General features: G+C 45.3%; 1 protein-coding gene across 12 annotated transcripts in view; it reads left to right on the top strand.

The window, feature by feature from the left end:
* mecom (MDS1 and EVI1 complex locus) overlaps positions 1 to 15,631 on the top strand; it is a 144,822-nt gene that overhangs the window by 41,821 nt on the left and 87,370 nt on the right. For all 12 annotated transcript variants that reach the window (XM_037086384.1, XM_037086357.1, XM_037086339.1 and 9 more), the window contains exon 2: positions 4,330 to 4,676. In XM_037086384.1, coding sequence (XP_036942279.1) covers positions 4,330 to 4,676 — 347 coding nt within the window. The remainder of the gene's footprint in view (positions 1 to 4,329; positions 4,677 to 15,631) is intronic.

The following is a 15,631-nucleotide window of genomic DNA, read 5'->3' as shown; positions in this document are numbered from 1 at the left end:
AACACTCTCCCATACACCCTGCTGGGGGAATCTCGACACAAACTGATGCACTGTAATTAACAGTGCTTAGGCAAATCAACAGCAGCCATTTTCCGTTTGGCAGTAGCTGTGAGAGCGTTAAAATTAACCAAATGAAAGATAATTACTTTTGTTTTCTTTTGAATTCAGTCATAGTGACTTGTCTCTCCCAGATGTCTACGCCCACATCTCCCTCAGGGCGCCCTCATTTTTCAGGCAAATGAATAGATATACAATAACAGCAATCATCCCCTGAGCAACCCCTCCCATATATTTTGAAACCTCCAAACAATTCCTACGTTGTCTTAGCAGCGGTGCAGAGTGATACAAAAAAAAAGAAAAAAAAACTGTACTTGACTCTTTGAACAATAGAACAAACACATATTCATGGTTTTCCCGGCGCAGACACGTAAAGAGAAAGCAGAGGAATGATAAAGAGTTCTCCGTTTGAATTTGGATGTGATGACTAATGGGGGGGATCATGTGTGATTATGTCTGACCTGTAGTACAAGGGTAAGCCTCCCCGTCCCATTCGTCTGTTATCACGGGCAACAAATGATGCTTAAAGATAAGCATAAGGGCCGGTCTTATTCCTAAGGTGAGGAGTTCATTTCCATATTTCATGATCTAAGACCCCATCAGTCAACCTCTCTATCTGGAGAGATGAAGTGGCCTGTGAATTGGGTGCGGCTTAAGTAGATGAATAATGTTCTCACCTTATAGCTCACAGTGTTATAGCCTGCCTGGCATTGTGCAGTATGAACCAGGGGTACTAAAGGAACTTGGACATGAAGCAAACAATTTCTGATGACAAAAAAGTACTTTTAAAGAAAAATATATTCATAGTATAGGCAGTGTATTCACTGTTTAATCAAGATTATTTGAGTATACATACATGCATTATTTAAAAAAAATGTATTTTTGACATAAATGCCTGTATTGGCATGTCTACAAGTCATTTTGATAGATTCTTGGGAGATGCCAGTTTGTGAGAAAAAAAAACGTAAAATGGATGAGTTGCGCCCAGCCTACTGAGCTAGATAGCATTAGCAATATTAAAGTAAGCTAGCATTAGAAATGTTAACGTTAGCAAGCTAGCATTGGCAAACAATAATGTTAGCTAGTGATAGCAACTTTAATATAAGTTAGCATGAGGGAAAGACAATCACATATAAATTAATTATAAAAATGGCTCATTTGAACAAAGCAAATCACTTTGTTTTGTCAGAATAATTTTAGTTCAAAAATCAAAATACAAAAAAGAAAAAAAAATATTTGATGCACATGTGAAATTGTGATTTTTTTTAAATGTGAAAACATTGAACATTCCATTCAAACATAACCGACATTATCAGAGAAATTGCTGGCAGCAACATGGATAGATGTTGCTCTGGAAAATCCTGCGATGAAGTGAGAGCAAGAAAAGACAGCGGTGCAGGAAAAAAAAAATGAGAAAGAGGGGGTTAACTATGTCCACAGGTAGGTTATTTCTCTCTGTAAACATATGTATCCATTTGTCCCGTGGGTGCGTCCCCTTGCCGTCCCGTCGGCAGTGGCTGGGTCACACCTCCATTAGGGGCTTTGTCACAGTGATTAATAGCTCCTTCTATCATCTTTAATTCACTCCCTGATGATGGCGGCCCTGCTTGCTGCTCGGGGTAATCGTGTGATGTATGAGTCCGCCCAACACCTCGTGGCAGAGGTGAAAATCATTCCACCCATGCAGATAGCAGGCGCGGGAACAAATGTTTTCCCTCTTAATAAAAATTAATGAATTTGGCGTCAAGTGCGAACATTTAGATACACGGCATACACGCGCATGTGTGTGTGCATATCTGTGTTCGCACTGTGATGTATTTTCATCTGGTCCTGCGTGATTTTGATGAGGAGATAATATTGTTTTCCTCATTATTTCGCACTAAATCTTTTGTGTTGTCTTTCAGATACAGCGACATCAAAGTTTTACACTTGCTTTCTTTTCCTATCACGCCGTGCCATCTCTGTTAATAATGCAGCCGAAAGCTGTGATTCTGCTCCCAGCTGGAGTTCCCCGTCACTACCCAGAATTCTTTTAGCACTCCCTCTTTGATGAAGGGCGTCAGCTTGCAGTGATGAAGTAATGTCCATTACTGAACAAACAAACAGGACTATTTGCTTTAAGTAGGCAGGGACACTCAGAAATGCACGCACACACACACATGCGCACACACACACACACACCGATCCGATCATCTGTGTTCAGAGTCCCTCCTGCCCCACACGTCTAAGCAGAGCTACGCTCTTTGACTTATCAATCATCTACACACAAAACCACAATTTTCAGAACTCCGAACATAGCATATTTGCTTTCGGCTAACGTTTACCTTACAGAAACATATATGTTTATGAGCTGAACTGCTCTCGTTGAGTCCACTGGACCGGGGGAATTTCTGGTCTAAATCAAATATAAACTTGGAGACCAGTGTAAGGGGGGGAAATGTCAGCGGAGAAACGGCAACGGAGGGATACGGTTACCTTTAAAAGCTCTTGTCCCTCTAACATATGGCAAGCTTCACGTCCAGGACCATAACCGCGTTACATAGTCTCAGTGCTGAAAATCATTACATTGACTCCCAGAGCCACATTGGGTTTCATGCCCGGCCCGGCTCGGCAGAGTCTTTAAAAGAGTTTCCCCTCGAAAACACGCTTTGCCCACACAGTGTGTGTGTCAAACACAATAGCTGCACAGACTCTGTGATCAGGTATTGCTGCAGGGAATGATTATGAGAAATATTTAAGTTATAGACCAAGTATGACAAACGCACACATGCACTACATAACACAGAAATCTTGGCCAGATATCTGAAATAAGCAACTGATTCAGCACAATGTATTCACACGTAGATTTCTTCCCCCACAGCAAACACACTTTTTGACAAGTGGGAGAGGAAAACAGCTCATGTACTACTTACTGTACGCAGTAGCTGACGGTTTAGCGTTCCTTTGCATTAGACATCGTGCTTCGACCTTGCCAAAGTGGGAGTTACACACAATTTAAGGATATTTACACACAATGCACTTGGCTTATCTCGTAGCTGCAGGTGTTGTGCAAGTTTGCAGCAGAGAGTAAACATACGATGATTTCACCCGGGTCTTGACTTAATCTCTCAGGTTAGTTTATGACCACCTGTGGCCGATCGCAGCGACCCGCTCAGTCAGTCAGAAGCGCGGTTACTTCATGGCCAGTGAACATGGAGTGTGTGTGCGTATCTGTGCGGATCAAAGGTTCCACGGCTGACAGCGCAGCGGTACAGTGTCACACAGGCAGCCCTTCAGGAATGTTCCTCAGCCCAGGGATGGGTTGTGGAGCCTCATTAGCGGAGCCCCCTCTCCCCGTGCCCCGTCGGCCCGTGTTAGGCACGGCCCATCTCAGACACGCTCTGGGGGAGCAGCAGCTTCCTGTGAATCGCTTCCGGCTCGTAGTGTCTTTCTGTCTCTCCGTGTGACACCTGGCTGTTGTCCACGATGGCTTCTTCGTGAGCCTGCATGCCTACCTGTCTAATTGCTCGCACGGCGAGCCGTCTGCTCCGGCCAACTTTGCCGCACACTGTGCCGGCGCTGCGATTGATTCAAACCCTCTTCCACCATTTAGCTCCACCAGCCACGTGTGCCACTCTGAAGAAGCCCGTTGTGGGTTCAAGGGTCGCACTTCGGTGTCCTGTTTCACTCTATTCACAATTAACCCCGATGCGCTTCCTTCTGTTTTCACTGTATGGTGTAGAAAGAGTTCAGGAAGGGGAAATATAAAACAGTCACAGCAGTACAATGCTGAGCAGACCCAGCTTACCCAGCTTGGCATCAGCTCAAACAAAGGGCAAACATACCATCTTGTTGCTGCAGGGTTTTTTAAACTCCATGTGCCTGTTTCTGACACACCAGGTGTTTTTTTAAACTTTTATACGAGTTAAATGTGTCTGTATGGGTGTCTCCTAGGCCAGGAGACTAGCCAGTAATTAGAAATCAGAAAAAAAAGAATGAAAACATTGACTTTAGAAAGAAGTTTGCTTCCTTCATGCTCTCCTGGCTTTTCATTGCTGAGCTCAGTGAAAACAGAGGGCTCTGTCACATGATGCCGTGTTGTTTCAGACCTGCTCAAACTTTCCGCTGTTTATTTTGAACATGTACGCTTCGTATGTTTTACTCATTTGTCCGCAGTAGATGAAATAAGATGAAGATGCCCTGCAGCCGGCGTTAATTTGTGATAATCCAACAATCACAAAGACGTCCCTGTGCACCACCCTCACATGGAGACTCTCTCTGTTTCTCCCCCAGGTGACGGCGACGATGAGTTTGCCCTTTACCCGTCGGACATCTTAGACGACGTATGCGCCTCTGACGATCCCGTGGCATCGTCGGCACTGGCAGAGGACCCAGTGTCCCCTCCACTCTCCGATGACGAGGCTTCGCCCCAGGACCCGTTGTCATTCCAACACCAGGGCTTCTTTTTACCCCAAGAAGATGATTTGACCGTTCCCCTGGACTTTGAACTGCGAGAGTCAGCAGTTCCGGGCGGAGGCCTGGGCATCTGGAGCCGGAGGAGGGTGAACGTCGGAGAGCGCTTCGGGCCGTATGAAGGCGAGCACAGGCCTTGTCTCCGAGACCCCACTCAAGGCTGGGAGGTAGGAATAAAACACATGACGACGAGTTCATGTTAATGTTAATGTGATCCGCAATCATTGCTTTGCAGAGTCTGCTCCTTTGTACACACAGATGGTTCAAATGAATCTGCAAATGTTGAATATCAAACCTTCCCAACACAGACATTTTTCTTTCTACATTGGCCACCATTGTTTTCTGTAGTTTCAGGATGGGTTAAATTCGCTCTCCATGTAACGGAGCAACTTGAGCTTTGGTTCAAGTGTGCACAAGGTTTTTCTGCAACAGTAGTAGCACACTTTCTGACAGGGGGGTGGTTCCTTGGCTGATACACACTGTAACATTCACATCAGTCCTCATTTTATTTCCTCCCATGGCGTCATGTTCACATTTAGCCCAGTGACCACAAGGCTGTTGTTGCCGTTTGTTGCCCAGTGATGTAATGTTAGCTCAGTGCCATTGAAAGAAAAGGGAGTCGAGGTTGCGCTCTCAACTCAATTAAAATGAAAAGCCATAAATCCCGTTTTCATCCTGGTTAGGGACCCAGTGCGGCCATTGGCAAATCACATATTGGTCAGCCGGCACAAAAAATCGAAGGCAGGGTCACAGGACAAGGTCAAAGGTTAGATGTGGTCTCCGTCAGTGTCAGACTAGTTCGGTTTTATAGAGCAGGAATAAGAGGCTGGCAGAGAATCAGCCTCATTTAGTCTCCTGAAATAGATCCTCTCTAATTTGGGTGTGAGGATTTAACCCTTCATATTCTTTGTCCCTTTTGTAAGACAGAACCGAGCTCATTAAGAGTCGCTGAGCAATGCAGTTCATAAAACGAGAAGTCACAGGTTTAAATAAAAAGATGATTCAATGCAGCATTCCTTCTCCTATGAGAGTCTTCCTAACTCCTAAATCTGTTTTAATCCCGCTCTTTAAAACGGTGTTGGTAAAGTATCAACATTCGGCTCATATAAATAGTTTTGGATTTGGACCGGCGCTCGCTGGGTTTGCATCATAGAGCATTACTCCAGCCCATCAGCTCTGACTCAGTGGTTTTGGCTCAGGCCAAACCAAAATAAATTTCTTTTTTTCTTTCTTTTTTTTTTTTTTCTCTTTTCACTCTGGGCTGCATTTCTCCAGGAAACAACTTCTCCCTCATTATCAACTGCCGGGTGAGACGCAATCTATAAATGCCTCCTAAATTGAAGTGAGGGGAAAAACTCTTCATTTTTGCCCATTTTCATAACGCAGAATCTTAATAAAAACTCTCTGTCCCTCACCGAGAGATTTACCGCCGGTTGAACAAGCTCTCTGGGTTATTCTTTTTCCCAGGGAAGGAAATAAAGGAAAAAGAGGTTTCATGAATTTTAATCCGGCGGTAATTTATGGGCAGCTTGAATAATAATATGTATTTAAAAAGCTGAGGATGTGTGTGTGTGTGTGTGTGTGTGTGTGTGTGTGTGTGTGTGTGTGTGTGTGTGTCTGGGGCAGGCGGGGGGGGGGGGTCGAGAGGAAAGATGGGATCCTGGCGAGGCAGCACTGTATCACAATGTTTAATTACCGTCCTGACAGCGAGCCATAACTCTTTCCATTAAGTAAATAAGTTGTAAAGAATTTATGATGAAATGCCACATTATTCAGAATGGATATTCAGTGATGACATCCCTCTGCATTAAATATGGTAAACGCCATTAAGCCCTCCTGACCCCCCCCTCTCCTCCCATGCCCACCCGTTTACCATACTTCGCCCATTGCTCAATCCCCCCCACCCTCCCGCCTGCAAACCGTCAATATGCCAATAAGCCCGCGGAGGGTCTGTAAAAATAAAATTGATTTGGTAAATGTGAGTTAAGATAGATATGTTTGCTTTCATCATCAATTCTTAGCAGCGCGGCGAGGTGATGTCACCGGCCGGGGGAACGCTAAAGTGGCGCTCCCATCTGGAGCGTTTGATGGAGGGCCCTGAGCGGCCCAGGCCAGTGGTGACAGACTGGGGGAAGTTTGTCACCAGGGAGGCCACCGCTCCTCAGCGCCATCACCATAAATTCGGGGGCTTTATTCATAAAGGGGACGAGTGAGTTATGGCGTCCATGATGCTTTATGAATACAGGAATGGTGACTTATGGGAAAGATAGCTTCGGTAAATAAGAGGTAGAGAGGCAGCGGTGAGGGGTCTGTCAGGCTGAGACGCTCACCTACACTGTCGTATGCAGAATGGGAGTGCTGACTGTGCGAGGAGGCGTACGCTCACTGGTGTGTGTGTGTGTGTCTGTTTGTGTGGGTGTGTGTTCGTGAGAAGGGCTACAGCTAACAATTATTTTCGTTATCGATTAATCTGCAGGTTTCATAATTAATCAGTTCTATAAAGTCTTTAAAGTGTCCAATAAATGTGAAAAAGGGTTATTTTACGAGATCCCAAAGTGACGGCTTCAAGTAGCTAGACTTGGAAAAAAAAAAAAAAAAGACATCTCATCTATTATCATAAATAACAAAGAGAAGCAGACAAATCCTTACATTTGAGAGCCAGCAAATATTTGACATTTTTTGCTTGAGAAATTACTGAACGTAATGACTGATTATCAGAATGCCAACCAATTTACAAGCAATTGTTTCAGCTCCATTTGTGATCTGAGAGAAATCTAAAGGTGAGCACTTTGAGTAAGTTTACGATTTTCAAAAGGTAAATTGTGTTTGTGGGAAATGTTTATTCATACCATCAGATGAAAACAAAGCCTGTGACAGACAGATTGTATAAAACGTCTTTGCATAGAGGGTGCGCAAAGACGTTTCACACACTGGTATTGTAAAATCTAATCACTAAGAAACATGATCAACCACCAACCCACTTTGTTGATTGAAGATTTTTTCTCAGCTCAAGAAATTTAAACGTAAACTTCAACTGAACTGTATTTTTTTTTTTTTAACAACAAGGAATTTATTTTATTCATTTTGTATTTTAGATCAGAAGACGCGGTGAAACACTGATTATGAAAAGAAAGAGGTTCTTGAAATAAATCTAAATGGCTTTGAATATCTGAATGGAAAGTGAAGTGACCCTTCAACCTTATGGTGAAGATCCCCTGGTCTCCCCGGGACCAGATCAGACCAGAACAAAGCCGGTGAGCCGTTTTATCAGGTTTAGCTCAGGGTATTGGCTTAAATTTTAAGTAACAGCTCAAAGAATTTTAAAAATTATGTCATTTTTATGGTGCTGTGAAGTTGCGTGTGTTGTTTTCATTGTGGAGCAACCACCATTGCTGATGGAAATCTGCGTGATTTGACTCCAGCAGAAATATTCACAGATGGATAATGTATTAAAGTTTTATTTTTCACGTTATGTTTAATCTCATACGTTAATTTCCTGATGTGTTATCCGATGGTTTGTCCAAAAGTTATAGTAACAGGCGACCAAATGAACGGGCCACTTCCCTGATAGAATTAGGGATTTCTCTGGGTTTGCCATTTTCAGACATTTTAATGTTACACAATGTTACAAATTATTTTCAAATGATGAAAACAGAGGATAAAACAGGTGAAGTGCAAAATATTGCATTCCATCTTTCATGTGACAGAATAAGGATGAGGTAGCCCGCATTAGCCCACAGTATTTGCATGTTTTTCTCCATGGCTTCCTAGAAAAACACTCTTAACGCCTGGATGCCCACCAGTCCATATTCTGCTGTCTCTCTCTCTCTCTCTCTGAGTCGTTAGGCACATTGAAATTCAAACTCCATTTGTGTCTGTCCTCTTCTCAGCAGCAGCAACAATAAGACAGAGAGTTAGAGTCCGGGAGAGAGTTATCCAGCACTCAATGAGCCGTTGGGCTCACCCAAAACTCGCAGCCCCGCGGGATTATGGGTCCTGGGCTTAGAAAGCTGGGTGCCTCCTGCTGTAGGAGCGATGGGCGGAGCAGGTTAGGGGTGCGAGAAGGGTTGGGATGGCGAGTGGGGCGGGACAGGGGCGCTTAGGGCCTTTGTGCACCTCTTGAGTGAGAGGCGGAGGTGGAGGTGGAGGCGATAGTGTCGGTGGTGGCAGTGGTGGTGGTGGGGAGGTGGGGAAGGAGATTAGCAGTGATGGTGAATAGGAGTAGAGGATTAGGTGGCTGGGCAGGGTCTTTCCTGGCTCTGCCTGTCTCCTGAACCTCCTGGTCATGAGAGGATGGGAGGACTGAAGGAGGAGAGGCAGATGCCCGGCCATCATTTCAACTGTTGTCAACACAAAATCTTGCATGGCTAATGATCTACTGAGAAAAGATGTGCATTGTGTGTTTGAATTACAACGTTTTGGATCACACACTTTTGTTTGATATAAGGAAACTTTAGGAAACACTTCAGGTGAATAAGAAAATAAATGTAATTGATATCACTGTGAAACTTCCTCAGTTGATTAGTAACATTAAACCAATAATTTTTTCGTATCATTCTTTGTTTTTCTATGTAATTTGCAAATAAGACTAATCTAAATAAATATGCACTTATTTGCACACATGTCCAGAACAGAAATCTGACCTAAGATAAACACCTAAATGAGTATTTTAGACAGCAGGCACAACAACAACCACAAAAATCTAACTTCCAGTTACATTTTTGGTTTTCCGGCAGTCTTGCAACTGTAGTTGCTTTTGCCACTTTCCCTTTTATGTGAACAGACAGTGTGAACTCTCGGAGAGGTCGATCCCAGAATTAGGGTTTTTTTGTGTCTCCGTGTGTTGCGTGTGTGTCCACTTTACGCTCTTGTGTGTGCGTGTGCGTGAGACAGAGTGTGAGAGCGTGGACGGAGGGCGTTTCGAGAGGGCGTGTTTTTTGTGCACGGATAAGCCGCTGTCCTGAATGAATGCAGATGTCTCTGGCTGGCTGTCCGCCTGTCCCCTGTGCACTGACGGCCCGTCACCTCTCTCTGTCACAGGGAGAAAGAGCCACTCTCAGTCCCGGCTAAAAGCCCCTTAATCCCCGAGCCCCTGCCACATCCCTTCCACTGTCAGCGGAGATGGCCCTGCCCACAGCAGTGCTTAGAAAGGCAGGCGCTAGGGATGAACCTCTCTGTCACTCACGCACCTCTCAATGGACACACATCTTCACATTTTCACACACACACACACACACTTACACACACATATAGTTTTTTTAGGAAACTCAAAGTGAAAAAGTCCCGAGTCTGCAGAGGCGATGTGAATGGCGGTTGTCAATGCATTGTGCTGCATGAACACAACGGCTGCACTGACATCATTGTGGGACCTGTTTTCTCTCATGAGAAGAGCACTAACCGGCTGCTGAGACACTGTGTAATGATGAAGGAGCCGTTCACAGCATACACTTGGGTCTCGTTGGCACTTAATGAATTGTAAAGAAGACAATAAGGACCATTAAAATTGGCTGTGCGCAACCAGATAGTGTGAGGAGGGAAATGTGTCACCATGTAGACAGAATGTTCTGGACATGAGACTTTTTGCCCCTCATGAGGGCGGTGCTGCTGCTGAGGAAACACATATACGTTGATTAATCATACCTCCTTTGAATACGGCTACGCCTTTGAGCTGTGTGATTACTTTTCAGGACACATAGGTGGGTGGACCTGAGATAACTGCTGCTGCAAGGATGTTGACGAGTACAAGGATTTTGATGTATTTGGGCTTAGTATAGAATATCAACTTGTAGTTCATATGTTTAAGCAATGTCTTTTTAATATTCAGAGGTGCCTTCATTGTCCTGCTTGGAAGATGACCTACCAAGGAAGTTCAGCCAAGTCTTTAGCTTTCACCCTAACTACCAAGTCAGTTCAATTGGAGACCAGAGGGCTTGCAGTTGTATTGCATGACAATATTCTTACGTAACATGGTATACATCTGTATTCCAGGAATTACATTCACATTGGAAGTGGCATGCTCTATATTTATAAAACTGAACGTCTGAGAGGTTTTTTTTTTTTTTTTTTTTTTTTTAATGTTGTCTAAGTTTAATTCAATCCTAGTTTATTTACCAGAATTTGGTCTCAATCTCAACAATGTGCATGCAAATATCCAACCTTTACGATCTGAAATCGTGTGCAGGTGATATGCCGGTCCTTCCCATTAGCAGAGCACAGTCATGTGACCTTAATTGTCCTGGCAACTAAGATACACATGTTAAGTTTTGAAGCAGACAACAAAAGTGCTTGTTTAGGTTGAGAAAAGATCAAGGTTAGGTATAGTTATGTTATGTTACGAGTCCTGTTTTTGCGCGACCCATCCTTCAACCCCAACATCTGTCCAACACGTACTTGGTCACTCTTAATCCTACGTCATCTGACATTTTCATGCCTGGTATTTTGACGCATCTGTTTTCCACGCAACTTCAAGAGAAGGACTGGAGTATTGTTGCACGCAAAACTGGATGAGTGCATTTAGTGCATGCACACGGTTTGATAGTGTAGAGTCAGCCCCGTTCATGGGATTCACGCTCTTTCATGTGAAGTGCTTGCAGTAAGGTCGTTTTGATAAACAGTCATTTACAACAGTGACACATTTTATATAGTTTTCTATTTAAGCAGTCCAAGCATTGATTGAGTTGAACTGTCCTGAGTGAACGTCATGCGCCTTAATAACCCGCTGAGCTCCTGAAGAACGACTCCTGGCCTCTAACTTCTTTCGCATGCTGCAGATTGTGCAGCCTCCCTTCTGTTAAAACAGCGCCGTAATGCCTTCAGCAGCGTGACTGTCTGTGTCTGCTTTTGTCTCTCCCGGTGTCTGCGAGGAAGATGAGCTCCCCGTTCAGTGTAACTGGAGCTTGATTGTCTTGGACAGGAGTGATGTCCATTCAAAAACCCAAGACAAAACAAGCAGGGGGTCTGTCTCCCTGCCTCTCAGTTGATTGGTAATACCTTTCTTTGGGTTAATCTGTTGTTTGTTGGTGCTGGTCGAGGCTTGTCTGTGTGTGTGAGGGGTTGGGTGTGTGTGCGCGTTACTGATGTTCTAATCTCATGTGAAAGGTGAGAGAGAAATATGAGGTACACTGGTAAAGAAAGAGTGAAGTGCGAGAGGGTTCTCTTATGTGAGTGCGGGGCAAGTCGAGTCCCCCAGCTTGTCCGCGGGCTGATCTTCTCTCCCGGTTAAAGAAGAAAAAAAATACAACTTTCTGATTTCCCCCTCATTCCTCAGCACTGACCCCCTCATTCCTCCTCCTCCTCCTCCTCCTCCACCTTCTCCTTCTCACACCCTCCTCTTTTCTCTCTCTGTCTGAGTTCCCAGCAGGGAGGGGAAGCTAGGTTAACTAACTGAACAAAGTCAGAGTGAATTGCAGAAGGACAAAGGCGGGCGTGAGCGGGGGCTATGCCAGTTGGAAGGTGTAGCCGGCAGCACAATACCAGGTGAAGGAGGCTCTCGTCGGGGGTCCGTCCGAGCAGGGCAAAGGTCGCAAGCCTTATTAGATCCGAAGTGAATGGAGGGACTGGTTTGATTGAAGGAGGAGGTCGGGGAAAAGGAGGGATGAGGAAGAGGGAGTTCACCTGTTTGAAAAGCTCAGGGGGGGGGCGTGTTTCTCCATTATATCTGACCTGTTGGGATGCACACAAAAATCTGACTACGGCTGATGGCTCATGGTGAGAGTCACAACACACACATAAAACGCTCTGAGCAGCGAAAAAGAGAGGAGGCTGATCTGATCGGAAACACATGCAGGGCAAACTCAGTGACACAATGACAAACGTCTAGACAGCCACAGATATAAGAGGATTTATACGCAGGTGCATGGACTCATCGGCGGGGATATAAATGTCTCTGTCTTGTAACACACATTTACATCGTCTATCCTCGGCTGTTACGGCACACTGAATACTCGGAGGAAGCTTCAGAGTCGCTGTAAAAGCCGTTAGTTCTGCAACATTTCTGTGTTATTGGATGATTTAGAGAGGGAACTAAAAGGGGAAATGAGGAAAGAGAGGATGGCATGTAGCAGCCAGCTTGAATTAAGATCACCATCAGAGGTTTTATTTTTATGTTGCCTACCAAAGAGGCTCAATCTGCTTTTTTCTTTCTTTCTTTCTTTCTTTTTTTTTTTTTACGGTTGGACTGAGTGATTTTTTTTTCAAGAAAACGTGAAACAACCTCCTATTAATTTACAACTATAGGAGGTAAAATGGGGTGCAATTGCTGAGGTAACTTTGGGAAAGGAGTGAGGGGAACTCCACCCATGCAAGGAGCACTCGAAATCAAATGCACCTCATCAGCTGTCCACAGAGCCCCCCCTGCACCATTAAAAAAAAGTGCATTTATTCACTTACACTCACACACGCAAATCAGCACTACATGCATGGAATGTATATGCATGCTCACAGCTACCCCCAAAAATACACCAAAATGTTAAGCACCCCCCCCATCACACACACAGACACACAGACACACATGCGTGCACACAAAATGTGCCCCCTGCACTCTGCACAGATAGGAGCGAAAATGAGGGGACCCCTAAACAGCATACAGGAAACAGAGGTGATGAATTCCGTGTGCGGGGCCACAGAGCCCGGCGCATAGATACCTTATCTAGGGGGATTGATAGGGGAAGGGCCTTCCCTTAAAACACACTACTGATTGTTTCCAAATGTCTTCCCAATGGGGAGGGTTACGGGGAGGGAGAGAGCGCGACTCGGGGGCAGAGCTTGCAGGCGTTTTATTGGTCCAGTCCGGGGGAAACGGAGAGGGGAACAGCAACACCGCGCTGGCTCCCCTGCCCCGAGTTGCTGCTAGTGCTTAACTACCAGTCAGATCGCATTACCCAGGCAGTAAATCTAAGTACCGGTTAACGCAAATAATCAAGAGCTAATACCGCTCTACGAAACCACTTTCTCTGTGTCTGTGGTCAGAGCTGCGCAAACAGGCGCAAGCCAAGGCCCTCTGTCCTCTGAGCCTCTGCCAGACTCTCCCTCGCTCTCTCACGGCTATTATAACCAACACGCATTCGCAATATCCGCGAACCCATGTATCCCGTATGGAGTGCGCACCTCTGTGTTTCGGTTCATTCACATGTTTGAGTCTGTCCTCTGTCCCTGCGCTGCGAGTTCAGAGGGTAATGGGATGGTGCGGTCTGGTTCTGAGAGCTTATTACTGGGATAAGCGCTAAAAAACGCAGGCCGGGCCACATTCAGCCCAGTAACACCGTTCCCCTCTTTCAATTACTCCATATTGCCGCTCCAATTAGAGTGGAGCAGGTCCAAAACCAGAACTGAGAACTGCCAGGTTTAGGGAGAGAGAAAGCAGAAGCCCCGGGTGGCAGTAATGAGGTCTTAACCTCGACTTTGCTCTATTATGTCATAATGCTTTAATTCGAGCCATATGATAGGCTGCTGTGCACTCTCATGTTGCTGGAAAGTCAATATTTGCGAGCCGGCCCTGTCCGTTGCCCTCAGATGTGGCCCGGGAGCAAGTGCAGGAGTGCAAAGATGTTTGAGGAGTAAGTGATTGACAGAAGGCCTCGTCAGGTCGCTCAGAAAGGTGACGACATCCTGCTTCCTGACGCAAATTATGAGACGAGAAGATTAATAAGTATGTAACATGCGGCACCAGGGCTGGTGCATACTTGAGGAACAATCCGAAAGCAGTTTGTTGGCCCATTGTTGCACTGAGCGCCAATTAACTAACAGTGCACTTCTCAATAATCCGTACAGTGTATGGAGGTCACATTTTAAATTAGAGTGGCTCATGTATTTAATGAGGTTAATTACCACGGTAATAACCCTGGATCACATCCTGGTCAATAATTGTTTTGTAATTGCTTTCAGGTTGCATTATAATGATACAGTCCATCAATTTCTGTCGTTGCATAATTACTGGGGATGTTTGATTACGTTCAGGACAAACATGCAGTCCTTTTAGAGCTAAGTGGTAGATACTGTATTTTGAAAGAAAAGGAATAAGTTCCTGGTGTAAACGATGCTGCCTCGATGGCGGCGTCGGAGTCCCACTTTACCCACTTGAAACGCAATAACTTTCACTCTCCCCTCTATGCTTGACGCTTCACTTTCTGCAACATGTGCTGCGAATCAGACTTCATTTGTGTTACATTTCTTGTTTACACTCACAGTGACTCCAGGAATGTTATTCTAGCTGCATTACAGCAGCCTTTGCAGGGTATCTTTTTCATACCCCGGCATTGTTCATTGTTTGAAGACGTAAATTGGGCAATAAAAAGGGAATGCTTATGGGATATATTGGATTAGACATCCAGCATGCCGTATGCTCATGTGTTTTGTATTATTTATTTCTTTTTTTCCTCAACTTTAACATGGGGGCAGGGGATTGAGCGCCACACATGGCAGTCACCCTTAAATCCACAGATAAATGCAGCTCACTCATCCGAAGATGGCGGGGGAATAGATAGTGTTTCTCCCCCTGGGGGAGAGTGGAGCGATAGGGGTGACTGGGATGAGAAAAGGGGACTTAAAGCGTGCTTATGCGCAGCGACTTGGGGGGGTCGGTCTGTGAGAAGATAGGATAGGCAAAACTAGACAACTCGACAGGTTGAAAACAAGAGTGATAGATGAGGCAGAAGGGAGACAAAGACGGATAAAGGGGAGAGAAGAGTACAAGAGAGAGAGACTAAATCAGTCAGAGTGAATGAAAGAGAGGAGAGTGAGCCTGGGGAGGTGGGCAAGAGAACTCGATGTCCTGTCTCTGGTACGTGCCGAGGGAGACAGATTTCCCGGCGGAGTGTTCCCAAGTGTCCCCCTGCAGTCTGTAATAGGATTTTCCAGGCTACAGCAGGTAGCCTGTGAGGGAACTTTGTTCACCGGCGCTCACAGATAAGGGTTAATGCAGCCCAAAGGTTCCTCCACTACACAGGGCGCTCTGGGAGTCCGTCGCTCCCTCCTCGTCGGCCTGCGCTGTCAGCGCCAATCCGTCACAAAGGATTTCTTCCTGCAGAACTCACTGGCCATTTCTGACATCTCCAACAAACTAATTGTTGTCTCCAGTCCTGGCAAAGCCCTGTGAAGTCCTAACGAGTTAGCGTCTTCTGCACAG

This window comes from Acanthopagrus latus, chromosome 2, assembly GCF_904848185.1.
Source record: "Acanthopagrus latus isolate v.2019 chromosome 2, fAcaLat1.1, whole genome shotgun sequence".
Lineage (NCBI taxonomy): Eukaryota > Metazoa > Chordata > Actinopteri > Spariformes > Sparidae > Acanthopagrus > Acanthopagrus latus.
The sequence above is the reverse complement of the archived record's forward strand: the minus strand, read 5'-3'. Positions and strand labels throughout refer to the sequence as shown.